Source organism: Lontra canadensis, unplaced genomic scaffold (assembly GCF_010015895.1).
Source record: "Lontra canadensis isolate GAN:19392208 unplaced genomic scaffold, GSC_riverotter_1.0 scaffold8, whole genome shotgun sequence".
Taxonomy (NCBI): Eukaryota; Metazoa; Chordata; class Mammalia; order Carnivora; family Mustelidae; genus Lontra; species Lontra canadensis.
This window is the reverse complement of record NW_022631002.1, coordinates 25971623-25984746: the sequence shown is the minus strand read 5'-3', so window position 1 is coordinate 25984746 and position 13124 is coordinate 25971623. Positions and strand designations below refer to the sequence as shown.

General features: G+C 52.7%; 1 protein-coding gene across 1 annotated transcript in view; it reads right to left on the bottom strand.

The window, feature by feature from the left end:
• Window positions 1-13124, bottom strand: part of CNGB1 (cyclic nucleotide gated channel subunit beta 1) — a 62004-nt gene that overhangs the window by 12133 nt on the left and 36747 nt on the right. Inside the window, exons 21-27 of the mRNA XM_032854367.1 lie at window positions 13012-13098; window positions 11382-11446; window positions 10402-10524; window positions 5257-5398; window positions 4380-4539; window positions 2354-2451; window positions 2171-2254 (exon numbers count right to left, since the gene is read on the bottom strand). Coding sequence (XP_032710258.1) covers window positions 2171-2254; window positions 2354-2451; window positions 4380-4539; window positions 5257-5398; window positions 10402-10524; window positions 11382-11446; window positions 13012-13098 — 759 coding nt within the window. The remainder of the gene's footprint in view (window positions 1-2170; window positions 2255-2353; window positions 2452-4379; window positions 4540-5256; window positions 5399-10401; window positions 10525-11381; window positions 11447-13011; window positions 13099-13124) is intronic.

The window sequence follows — 13124 nt, the reverse complement described above, 5'->3', positions numbered from 1 at the left end:
GATGTAAAGTTACACAGGGAGAGGACAGCCATCTATATGCCAAGGAGAGAGGATCCCTCCCTCACAGCCCCAAGAAGGAGCCAATCCCACTGACACCTTGGTATTAGACTTCCAGCCTCCAGAACTGAGACACAATGCATTTCTGTTGCTTAAGCTGCCCAGTCTCTAGTCCTTCGTCAGAGCAGCTGTAGCGGACTAAGGCAATGGTCTTAATCCCAAGTTAGAGCAAATGAATGGACGCATGCCTGCTTGAATGCCTTGCTTTGGACTGCAATCAGAAATACGCAGGCTGGGCGCCTGGGTGGCTCAGTCGGTTAAGCGTCTGCCTTCAGCTCAGGTCTCGATCCCAGGGTCCTGGGATGGGGCTACACATCACACTCCCCGCTCAGCAGGGAGTGTGCTTCTCCCTTTCCCTCTGCCCCCTACTCATGCTCTCTCGCTCTTTCTATCTCAAATAAAATCTCTTAAAATTAAAAAAAGAAAAAAAGAAATACCCAGTCTGCCATGCACCTTCTAATCCTCATGCCCTCACAACGCCCCTCTCCCTGTCCATCACACCTGACATGTTTAAGAGGAGAGACAGCAAGGATAGGTCAATTGATGACACCTTGGATTCATTCAACAGACGTTTCCTGGGCTTCTCACACAGGCATGGGATCCTTAACAGGAAGAAAGCTTCGTGTCCCTGTTTCTGTGTCCAATTTGACACGGGGCTGAAGGGTCTAGAGAGCTCCCCACAGCCCTGGGGCGGGTGGTGGGGGTCGGGGCGGTGCGTGGTATCCCAGGGGTGACTCCGCGAGATCGTCACATAGCACAACTGGACAGCAGGGGGCACCATTCACACTTGCTTATCAAGTGTTCACTTCAAGGGCCCTCTGCCAACCCCCTCCACCTCGTTCAGCCTTGCTCATTTGCCAGCAAGTTCTACGTTACCCCCAAAGATAGCTACAGCAGCAGTGGCACCTGGCTCTGTAGGCACAGCTGATTCAACCTTCACAAAGCCCCCGGCAACATCCCTACTTCACCCATGAGAAAAGACTCAGGGAGGGTAAGCCACGGCCCCAAGGCGGCACCGCTAGGAAAGAGCCTGTGTCAGACAAATGACTCTATTGCTCTCAATCCCCTCTTGGCCTCTAGGGCTGCAGCTTTAAGTTTTCAACCGTCTGTAGCTCTGTTTCCCCATTTCTCCAGGCTCTCCGCTTCCAGAAACTTCACTGCTATACGGCATACAACTTGGAGATTGGGGCCTTCTTGGGCTGGAGTTTTCTGAGTCGCATAGGGGTTGCGTGGGCATTATTTTCACCTCTGTACACACACCCAGCCTTTACAGCCCTGTAACAAGGGGACTGAATTCCAAGTTCGTGCCCTTACCACTCACTCCCCAGAGGGCACTGGTCTCACCTTGAGTGGGGAATGGGAGCAGAAAGGGCCTTGACACTGGGTATCCCTAGGTTCAAGTGCAAGTATTTTCCAGGATCGGATGGGCGGTTGAAGGAGTGAAGAGAGCCTGGTATGGGGCAGTGGGGAAAGGTGGGGTCTGTGGCATTGGGAGGGAGGGTGCCATCCTCTTTGGGGGCAACCCCTTCTCCACCCAGTTGACTCTTGCTATTTGGGAAAATGGGGCTCTGTTTTTAGCTAGAAATCTGGATTTTTATGTGAAACCTTCATATTTGTAAAGATTGGGGACAAAGTCAACATTTTTTTTTTTTTTTTTAAGATTAGGAGAAAAAAGAACACCTAAAAAACCACAAAACACTGTATGGGCTGCTCCTATGAGAAGGCCCTCGGTTTACAGCCTGTGACCTATCCCAGGCCCCCCTCCACTCCGTTTTCCTGATAGGAAGACCAAGACCCTGGAAGCTGTTCCATCAGCAGAGTCAGGGCCCTACCTCTCGCGAGGCTCCTCACTTTCCTTTTCTGGAAAGTGGGGTTCCTCGCCCTGGCTCCCCTGGTCCTGTGTTAAGGGAACAAGGTCTGAGGCGCACTGGAGCTCAGTGGCCGCCTAGGGCCAGACAAAGGCTCCTCGGGCCAAACAAGCCGGGAGGCCTGGGCGCAGCTCTCCCTGGGCTTGCCGACCCTCGTGGCCTTCAGAGCACCCCTTCAGCCCAGCTCAGGGCCGGGGGTGCGCTGGGAACCTCAGCTGGCCTTGCAGCTGTCTGGGGCCACCCACCTTCTTGCACACGTAGTCGTTGGGCAGGTAGACGACAGAACGGAGCCTCTTCAGCATGTCAAAGATCAGCTGTCGGTCACAGCCCTGTCCCCAAGAGGAGGGGGAAAGAATGCCCATTTAGAGGAGGGTGGGGTCTTGGGGCTCCCCAGAACCCCGGGGACAGGGGTGCTGGGTGGGCACTACCTGGAAGAGAGCCACTTTGCTGACGATGTTATAGTTCACGTCGATGGCAAGGTCCAAACGCATCTTGTCTGGAAGCTGCACCATCAGTTCTGACTCGTCTGCAAAGGAGACGCTGGCAACTATCAGAGGCACATCCCGCCACCCCCCGCCCCCACACATGCACACACAGGGCCACACCATTCCTCTGCCACCCAGAGCCTCACTGTATTGGAAGAGTTCCTCTCTGGGCTTTTTTCCCTCTGTGGGGGAACACTACCGTGTACTTCCTTAGTTAACTTCTACTGCTTCTTTAGAACCCCTTACTAAATGTCACCTGCTCCAGGAAGCCTTCCCTCAAGATCCCCACACCGACTATTAGGTTCAGCAGTCTCTGTGTGGGCGCGCTGACCGCACCCCTTATTGCAATGATTTGCTCCTGCTAGTCCGCGCTTCTCACGCTCTGAGGACGTTATCAAGAGCTAGAGTACATCGAACACTCTTTTTACAGAGTGCTTTACAAAGATGGTTGTATTAAATCCTCCCAACAACCCGACAGGTGCCCACTACCACCATGCCCAGTTTACAGAAACTATAACAGAAACCGCCAGGCAGGGGCGGAGGGGTGGAGAATGGAGTCCGTATCCCACCTGGGGCCGTGGTGCTCCAGGGCCTGTCCCAGTCTGCTTTGCGCATGATGAGGGCTGAGTGCCCAGCAGAGAGCCTGGCACTGAATGAATGCCTGTACTAGGGATGGGAAATGAACTAACTTGACCTAATCTTGATGCCCCTCCCACTGTACCACAATCATTCATGGGTTCAAGTGCAGATCTGCACAACCTGGGCAGCTGGAAACCTGCTCTGTTCCTTCATATGTGCCCCTGGAGAAGGGGGCAATGATTTAGATGTCACAGGGCTGTCCCTGGAATGGAATGACGCGACGGAGGGAACCATGCCTTGTACAGAGTGAGCGCACCAGCCAGGGACACTAACACTGCCTCGACCGCTCGCTGTCCACCCTCGGCTCGGGAGACCTTGGAGCTCAAGTGTGGCTTCTTTGAGGCCAGAGGGAAGCCCATGGAAGCAGGGGGCCCTTGAATAAGCTGAGTGCGTTGAGGGACCCTAAGACACAGTGCCAATGGCCCACCAGCTCATTAGTAGCCTCCATGATGTCTAAGCTCTGAAAACAAAATTACTAGCTCCCAAAGATAAAAAGAGAGAGAGAGAGAGAGACTGGGGGGGGGGATTGTGACTTAATTAACACAGAAGTAGCATATTCACATTTCATTAAGCGTTCCATTTCCAATTCAGGAAAACGGTACTACACCTGAAAACAGTGCACAGGTCAGATTCTCCCAATTCCCAGGAATTACTGAGTACACCCCATCATTGCCAAAAAAGGAGAAACAGTGGGGAGTTATATGCATTGTTGCAGCCGAAGAATTTCAGAAGCAAAGCGTTAACATCAAGTTTACAAAAAGTGTATGTGTAGGGGCACATGGGTGGCTCAGTCGGTTAAGTGTCTGTCTTCAGCTCAGGTCATGATCCCAGGGTCCTGGGATCGACTGGGATTGGGCTCCCTGCTAAGTGGGGTGTCTGCTTCTCCTCTACCCTTCCTCCCTGCTCATGATCGATCTCTCTCTCACTCTCAAATAAGTAAAAATCTTTAAATATACATGTGTGCGTATGTATGTCTATGGAAAGAGAAGAGAGGGGATCTTCCTTCTGTCCTGATCTCAGCTGTACTTCCACCTCTGAGAGGGATGCATTTCAAGGCAGGGGAAGAGAAGGGAGGGCAGGCAGGACATCCAGAAGACAAGGCCCTCAAGTCTTCAGGGGTCTCCTGATGGCCCAGCTTGGGGCACCTCATGGGCTTCCCTGGGCCCCCCTCACTTGAATATGTTGGGGCCACAGCCAAGAGGCACCAGTGCTCAGGACCTCAGGGACACGGGTTAGAGGCAGGACCGGGGGATAGCTGGTAGGAGGAGGGAGGGGGGTCAGGGAGGAGGGGGCAGGGGATAGCTGGTGGTAGCTGGGGCACCTGTCTTACCCAGCATGCCTTGGGACTGCCAGGTGTACTCGTACCAGGTCTTGACCCGGTTCTGCACGGACCTGGGGATCTTGTAGAAGTTCATGTACTTCACAGTGCTGTCCATGCAGCTGCGGTAGTAGGTCTGCCCGGCGGTGGCGGCCCCCACCACGTCTCTCATCTAGGCGCAAGGAGGAAGCGTCAAGGGGCAGAGTGGGGCTTTGGGCCCATGCGTTGTGAGCATGTGTATCTACTCAGACTGGGGGTGCATGAGGAAGGGGCCCAGGAGAGAGGGGACCCATGTCCGCACACAGAGGAGGCTGCCGACGGGAGAAGTTCTGCTTCCAGTGTGGACATGGGCAGGACGGGGTGAGGCTGCCCAGAACAGCACCTGCTATGAGGAAATGCCTCGCTGGGCCAGGCTAGTTGTGGTCTGACCTGGCCCCTCGGTGCCAGAGGCCACTTCGACCTCACTGGAGGAAATGTGAACCTGGTGTACTACTCCTTGTGACAGGACTGGATTCTGAAGCCATGGGACTGTGGCCTCAGGCAATGATTAGAATAGGAGATGCACCCCTGCACATTAGACACCCCCAGGGGTTTCTCTCCAGGGGAGCAACCCAAATCCCCAGCCTTTGCAGAAAGCCTTTCAGCCTAGCTCTCCAAAGATATCCCAAAGGGACCGACCTTTCCAGTGAAAGCCAGCGTAGAGAAGAATGGGACCTAGACCTCTACCCCGTCCCCTTCACCCAGCAGGTCCCAGAGCTCTAGGCTCCTGAGTCCAGTCCTGCGGTCTCTCCTGGACTTAGTCCGAAAGAAATGACCACAGCTGGTGACATTTCTGACAGCAGTGGGAGGGAGAAGGGCCTTGCGGGCAGGCGGGTGGCAAGCTAGCTACCTGTCCGATCATCACAGAGAAAGCGAAGACACCTGTGAAATAGTTCAGGCCCTGGAAGACGATTTCAAAGAGCGTTTTGGGGTCAGGCAGCCCACCAATGGTGATGAGGGTCTTCACAGCCCAGTAGTAACAGCGAATGTAACTAGAGAGAGAAGAGGAAGGGGACCTCGGTCAGCAAAGGCCCCCTTTTGCTGAGTCTGGGTGGCTTGGCTCTGACGGGTGTGCAGTATGGAGAAAAGAAAACCCTTTATTTCTACGTGCAAGGAAAAGAGCCTAACAGCCACAGGGCACACGGTGTGCAGAGCACGTGCACAGATACAGAGGCATGTTGTCTCCTCTGTTTACATATGGGGAAACTGAGGCTCCAGGAGACTGCTAGATAGACTTGGCAGGAAGGTAGACCAGGGTCTTCTGACTTCTGATGCCTGGACTCCTTGATATTATTTCAATTTCCACTACCTTCCCTTTGCCATCCTGGCATGTTGGTTCCCAAAAACCGAAAGCAATGTCTAACTTGGAAGATATCTCAAGGACCACGTTTTCTGACCCTCTCCCCTGCCCATCTCTTTTCCAGATGGGGAAAATGAGGCCCCAGAAGGCAAAGGAAACACTCATGGTCACCAGTGGGCCAGGTCCAGAGCTGGGATTAGAATTCAGGCTGTCATCTGCCTCTCTGAGCCGTCATTCACAGTTGGTAACGCCTCTCCATGGGTGCACAAACCAGGGAAGGGAGGTATGGGCATGGGAGATGCCCTAAGCTTATCTCATTATCACAGAGGAGTAAGAGTCCCTCATACATCTGTTCACACCTTCAGGCTTGGCCGTCCCAGGGCTCAGCAGTGAGTGAGGTCAGCAGGGCTCAAGGACAAGACAATCCCAGCTGGCTTTCCTGTGCCTTGCTATCTTCCTACTTGGGCACACAGGTGGTGTCCAGAGCCTGCCCTGACCCCAGTGTCCTGATATACCCACATTTTTGAGGTCCCTGCTCAGCTCCAAAACCAAGACCATCATCCACTGGCAAATCACCCAGTCTGGGGATGACCCCAAGCGGGGTCCTCCCCGGGACTGCGTTCACCAGCTAGTTCTGCAGAGTCATGGTTAGAACTTGGGCTCTGGAGGGGACTGCCTGGGCTCAAACCCAGCTCTGCCACTTCCTAGCCGCCTAATGAGGACAAATTACTAATCTCAGCAAGCTTCGACTTCTTTCTCCTACGGTGGACATGGCACCACAGAGTGATCGTGAGGACAAAATGAGGTAGCAAAAGATGCCTGGGACATGACGGGCTCTCAGCCTTCTCTGTCACTGGTACCTGCCACATGCCTGTGGTTAGGGAACAACAGACTCACCAGTGTCCTCAAGAAGCTTACCATCTAGTGCAGACAGGCAAGAAATCGTGCAAAGAATACTAGGAGGGGGAAGCCCAGAGCTTGTTGGCGAGTTATGTTGGAGGGGGTCTCTGTCTCTGACCACTAGCTGGGAGGCCTGGGCTGGGCGCTGCGCCACCCTGCACCTCATTCACCACCTGGTGCATAGAAATTTCCAGACAACACGCGGCTCCCCCATGAAGCCCCCGTCATACTGTCCCCTGGCCACCAGAGGGCGTGCAAAGCAGCCGTTAACAGGGACTGAGCTTAGCGGGTGCTCCTGGACCACCCCTCAAACTCTTTCTGATTAAAGAATCTTCTGTTGGCATGGCAGGTCTTAGGGGCCTCCCTGAAGTCTTCTTGTCTTCAATGCTACTGGGTCTGTGGGGACCACTGCCTGCTCCAAGCCAGGCAGAAGCAGAATAGGACCCAGATATGTAAGAACTTCGGTCCTCAAGCCCCTGGGCCAGAGCGGACTCTCAACAAATGGTCACTATTTTGAAAATGATTATTACCCTTGATATTGGACTTCAGGAGGGATCCTTCACTCTTTGTGCTTTTTTGCAGATACTAGGGCTTCCCTGTAGGATTTCATCTGGAGAAGAGTAGGACTGCCCAAGACAGCATGCCCCTTCCAAGGCTGGCAGAAGGAAGTCCCTGACAGCTCTCCCCTGTCCTCCCTCCCCTGCTTCCCCTTCCACCCCAGGCCTGCCCATGATGGGGGTGCCAGGCCTAGTCCTCGGACTTGGGTTCTCAGCCTCCTGGGGCACAAACCCCTTTGAGAATCTAAGGAAAGCTAGCCACCTTTTCCTTAGGGAAGCCAGCATGTCCTCAAAATTTAGCTCCAATTTTGGTGGTGGGTGGTGGTGGGACCCCCGTACAACTCTGGATCCTGGCTTAGCAGGCCCTCTCCTGGTATGCTGGTCTCCCCATAAGAATGATCATAGCTGGGGCGCCTGGGTGGCTCAGTGGGTTAAGCCTCTACCTTCGGCTCGGGTCATGATCCCAGGGTCCTGGGATCAAGCCCCACATCGGACTCTCTGCTCAGCGGGGAGCCTGCTTCCCCCCTCCCCACCGTCCCTCTGCCTGCCTCTCTGCCTACTTGTGATCTCTGTCTGTCAAATAAATAAATAAAATCTTTTAAAAAAATGGGTTAAAGAATGATCATAACTCATCACTAACTCTTGTCCAGGCATGACCCGGACACGTTACACATGAGTTTATCATTCCTCACAAGAAATCTGAATGTACTACTATGCTCAGGCTGGAGAAGGGAAATTGAGTCCCAGAAAGGGGAAGAGCCTCAGCCAAGGTCACAGAGCGAGTTTTAATGAACATCTTCTGTTCTTCCCTGGACTCCTGTCCCTTAAGCCTGTGCCCTGCCTCTCCAGGCTCACGCCCCTGACCTGGACCCAGGTACTTAGGCCTCCCTTCCCGCACTGTCCTCCCTCCCCCAGACCACACAAAACCTTTGTCTCTAACTGGTTCTTCGCCTTCACCCCTGTCCCTCGAGTCCATCTCTCCTCAACCATCACCAGCAGAGTCACCTTTCTGAGATCCCCCTGGGTCCTGTCATCTTCCTGCTCCCAAGGTATAGAGGCAAGAGGTGAGAGGGGAGCCGGGCTATCGTTCCATATCCATTTGACACTGAAAAATATGGCAGCCTGCGGGAACTCCCTGTACTTTCCTACCAACTCTTCTGGAAATCTGGAACTGCTCTAAAAAAATAGTGTATTAATTATAAGAATAATAATTTTTTTTAATCTTAAAAATGTTCTTATTCTTGGCCCAGCAATCCCCCTTTGGGAATTTATCCTGAGGAAACAATCAGGCCAGAGGACAAAGATTCAGATACAAAGATGTTCACTGCAGCATCACGTGTCAGACTAAGGAACTGGAGACCCTCCAGTGCCCAGGGATGAGGGCATGATTAAATAAACACTGGCCTCTCTCCATGGGGAGGATATCAGTATTGTGGTTTTAAAAAAATTAATGATGGGCAAATATGCACAATATTCTGTTATTCTATATCTCTGTGGGTGACATATTTTTCCACATTTTCACATTTCTAAAGTTGGGATGGATCTTACAAACTACGTGTCCATTTACTGTAATATTTCTCTTTTTTTCCAAAAAGCTACATTGACTCAATAATGTGTCATAGAAGGAACTGCATCTTAGAAGAAAGAAATATAGTGAGGAATGTTTCTGATCCTTCTTCAATAATCAGGATAAATAGATATGAAACAAAGAACCGCACAAAAGAACCCCACACTGGCTCCCCATCACCTAGAACCAGATATGAAACAAAGAACAGCAAAATAAAAAAAACCCACACTGGCACCCCATCACCTAGAACCATGCTATCCTGTAAAAATACAATGTGACTGGGATGCCTGGGTGGCTCAGTTGGTTAAGCAGCTGCCTTCAGCTCAGGTCATGATCCCAGCATACTGGGATCGAGTCCCACATCAGGCTCCTTGCTCAGCAGGGAACCTGCTTCTCCCTCTGCCTCTGCCTCTGCCTGCCACTCTGTCTGCCTGTGCTCACTCTCTCTTTCTCTCTCTCTCTGACAAATAAATAAACAAAATCTTTTAAAAAAATATGATGTGACCCACCTATGTAACTTAAAATCTTCCAGTTGTCACATTTTTGCAAAAGCAAAAGAAACAGGTGAAATTAATTTCGATAATGTTTTTTAGCGACCCAAAATATCAACGTTAATATGATTTCACCATGTAACCAATATTTTAGGCGTGAGCAACAAGGCAGTTGACATGTTTCTTCATGTCTTCTGAACCTGTGTGTATTTCCCATCTCAGTCATGGTGACTTTTGAGGACTTGGTGGCGCCCTGTGGCCAGCGGCCACCGGATTGGTTAGTCCCTGCCAGCACACAAGATAGCTCCCAGAGCCTTGACAATGACACCATTTTGCAACTCTGCACCTCTCTTCCAGCTGCTCCCTTCCCCAGAGCTTCTCTGCCCCTTCTTTCTACCTACCAAGGCCAAAATCAAATATGACTTTTTGGAATTGATGGTCCCATGCCCATGCCTCTCCAGCACCAGGCAGATGGTACACTGGCTGAGAATGCAACCATGCTGCCCCAGGTTCAAATCCCAGCTCTGGAAATTATGAGCTAAGTATGCGACCTTAGAAAGTGACTTCCCATCTGCTACCCCCTCTGTAAGATGGGAATGATGACAGTGCCCATCTCGAGTGATGACTGGAAGGACTAAGTGAGTTACTGTGTTCAGTACTTAAAGCAGGGCTGGTGCAGAATAAGCGTTCTCTGCTCTAAGTACTCGCTGCTATGATTATAGTAGTACCATTGTCATCGTCACTACATGAGCATGTCCCACACATGCGGCAGCTCTCTGAACTGGCAAGTAGGGTTCACCTTGTTTGCCAGCTCCCGCATGGCTAGCGATGCCTGGGGAGCTATGTTGAGAGGTGTGCTCTGGCCTCCTTCCCAGTTGGCCTTGTTCATGGGATAAAGGAGTAGATGCACGTGGGAGGCAAATTTGCCAACTCTCCTAGGCTCTAGGAGGCTGAAAGGACCTTTCTAGCAAGTCTTGTTCCTGTTTGTGCCCCCCTCTGCCTGGCACATGGCTGGTGCTCAGGAAATGTTAGCTCAGTGAGGACACAGAGATGTGGTCCTCCAACTCCCTCATGTCAGTGGCTCCTTGGGACTATGACAGTCTCAGCAACAGGGCAGCAATGGGACCTCTTTCCGGGACCCTCAGTGAATTACAGCCCCAGGAAGAAGACTGTGGCTCACCCATTTCCCACGCCGTCGTAAACCCAGTGAGTGGAGCCAATGCCCTGATAGGCTGATGCCCAGTAGTACAGACAAGAGTTCACGTGCAGGCTATAGAGCAGGTAAGCCGTGGTCCTGATCACCCTGCAGAGGAAGGACACGCATGAACACAGTGGCGGAGCAGGTGGCCATGATCTCTCGCCCCAAGGGTAGGGGCTGCAGGGAACAAACCCACCTTTACCCACCCGTGACATGTGCCTAGGTCATGCCCCTGATGGAATGTCACGGTCCGGCCCCACTGCCTGGCAGGATGGACGCGTGGCAGACACCTGGCAGGATGGACATCCGTCTGGATGGACTGCGCCAACCACATGCTTGCTGGAGACTTTGCCAGCTAGGGATGGTGGCGTGTGAATGGCAAGTTGTCAAGGCCAGGGCCTGGGATGGCCCTGAGCCCCATGTGCCGATAGTTCTGGGGGTGTGAAGGACAGCAAAGGACAGCAGGAGCTGTAGCCTTGGAGGGGGCGGGAAGGGACAGACATGCGCAGAGAAGGACCACGTCGTGAGAGACGTGGAGAAGCTCTGCCCCTGCCCGTGGCCCAGCTGGGCTTGTGCCCCACTCTCCAGCATTGAGAGAGGGCCCACTGTCCTTCCAATCACGCCCACTGTGATCGAGCAGGATTGAGGGGCCCAGTTCCCCGAGCTGAGATCAAAGTGATGCCCGGCTCCGTGGAAATAGCGGTGAGCCGAGCACACGGACTTCTGTGTGCCCTCCTCACAATTGGGGGAAATGGGACATTCCTGGCTCTCTAGAAAAACAAACATCCCTTCAGAGAAGGGCCAGGAAGAGGCCTGGCTTCCGGTAGCACTGGGGCCCATGGGGCCAGAGGAGCTTAAAAGGGGAAGAAATATGAGTAGAGAATGCCTAGTGCTGTTGTTGCCGCAAACAGCCTGTGTTGTGTGTGCGCTCACGTGCGCGTGTGTGTGCATGCGTGTCTCACCTGTAAACATAGGCTTTGCTGAGGATGGCTTCCAGGCGGCTGTTAAACTCGAAGAAGGCCATGTACTGGGAGGAAGAGCAAAACATCAGGACGGCCCACCACCCGTGGCATGCGGTGTTAGCCTCCCCTGGGCCCCAGCACGGACGGCTCCTTCTGCAGCGCCCCCCAGAGGAGGCTGGACAGTAAGCGTCCAACATCAGAGGTCTGGAGCCCTCCGAGGGGTGGGGGCCAGAAACTCCCTTTATCAATCCATGGGAAACCGTGACCTGTCTTCCCCTAGAAACTACGCCTAGTCCTGTTCTCACAGTTTGCATATGTGTGGGGGGCTCCCAGAAACCTCCCAAAGCCTATCATGACATTTTCAGGGGTGACGCTTCTCAGGTTAAGAACCCTGTTTGCAACATTTGCTTATGACGGAAACCATCTGATAAAGAAACAGCACCCCTACCGCCCCTTACCTAGATCCTTCAAAGGCTTGTTTTTATAATAAAAGCGTGATAGTAGCTTCTCTTCTTTACTGAGCACCTTTGACGGCCGCGCTTTCTATTCATGACTTTCTTGCTAATTTACACGTGAGGTACGTGGTACCATTCTCCCTTTACAGAGAGGACACGGGCACTTCGTGACATTGAGGCAGCTGCCCAAAGCACACAGCTGCTAAGTGGCAGAGGCAGGATTCGATCCCAGAGCATACTCAAAGTGGCCACACGGCACACGTGTTGTGGACATTGGAGAATGACCGTGGGGGAAATTCCCTGAGCCATGAGCTGGTCATCCTCCAAGGGGTCCTCCTGAAGTCCCTCCAGAGTTTACATGGGATGCAGGGGGCTGTGGGCTTGGCTCTCTCTCCCCCGAGGCTCCAAGTTTTGTCCTGAGTCATGCTAAACACCAGATATGAATCCCATCACTATGGGCAGGGCGGGGGGTGTAAAACTCGGCTTGTGGATCCACAGTTGGTCTGCCAGGAAATCCCACTTGGGGGATTCCAAGAGCTCCAACTGGCTGTCAACCCTGGTCACACTAAACGGACCACTCCCTGGTCTCTCCTTTACACTGTGTCACCTTCACTGGGACACTGGCTCTGCCCCAGTGGCAGGAGGGACGACTATCATGACACCAAGCAGCAACGAACAATGAGACAGGTATTAGGCTGCACATCCAAATCTATCCTGGGTACTTCCCGGCTCCTGTGACCTTGGGCAAGTCACCCAAGGTTTTCAATCCTCAGTGTCCCCATCTTTGAGATGCAGACCATCCTAAAGCAGAAGTCCCTCTCTTGTGTTTCTGTAATGACTGAAGGCACAGACAGTGGAGGCATACTGCCTAGGTTCAAATCTGACTCTATTCCTTCTGACCTGTGTGACCTAGGGCAAGTTACTTAACCTCTCTGGTAAAATGCTGGTACTAACAACACTCGTAGGGTTGAAGACTATGTACTTATTAAGCTTCTGGAACAAATCCCTAACACACAGCACAGTGAAGAAGCTCTAACACTTTCAGGGAATTTCCCATCCCCTCTGGGGCCACCCTGACACCCCGCCCGGCTCCGCTCCCCAGTGCTGCTCAGGGGGGACATCATGATGCTAGTGCAGAGCACAGGAGAGCTGAAGGCCCTGGACGGGAAGCCTACCTTCAAACAGCGGGGCAAGCGCAGAAGAGGATTCACACCAAACTTCAGGTAGAGCAAGTCCAAGGGTAGGAGGCAGAGCATGTCCATCTGAAATCCCCATGGGACACCACAGT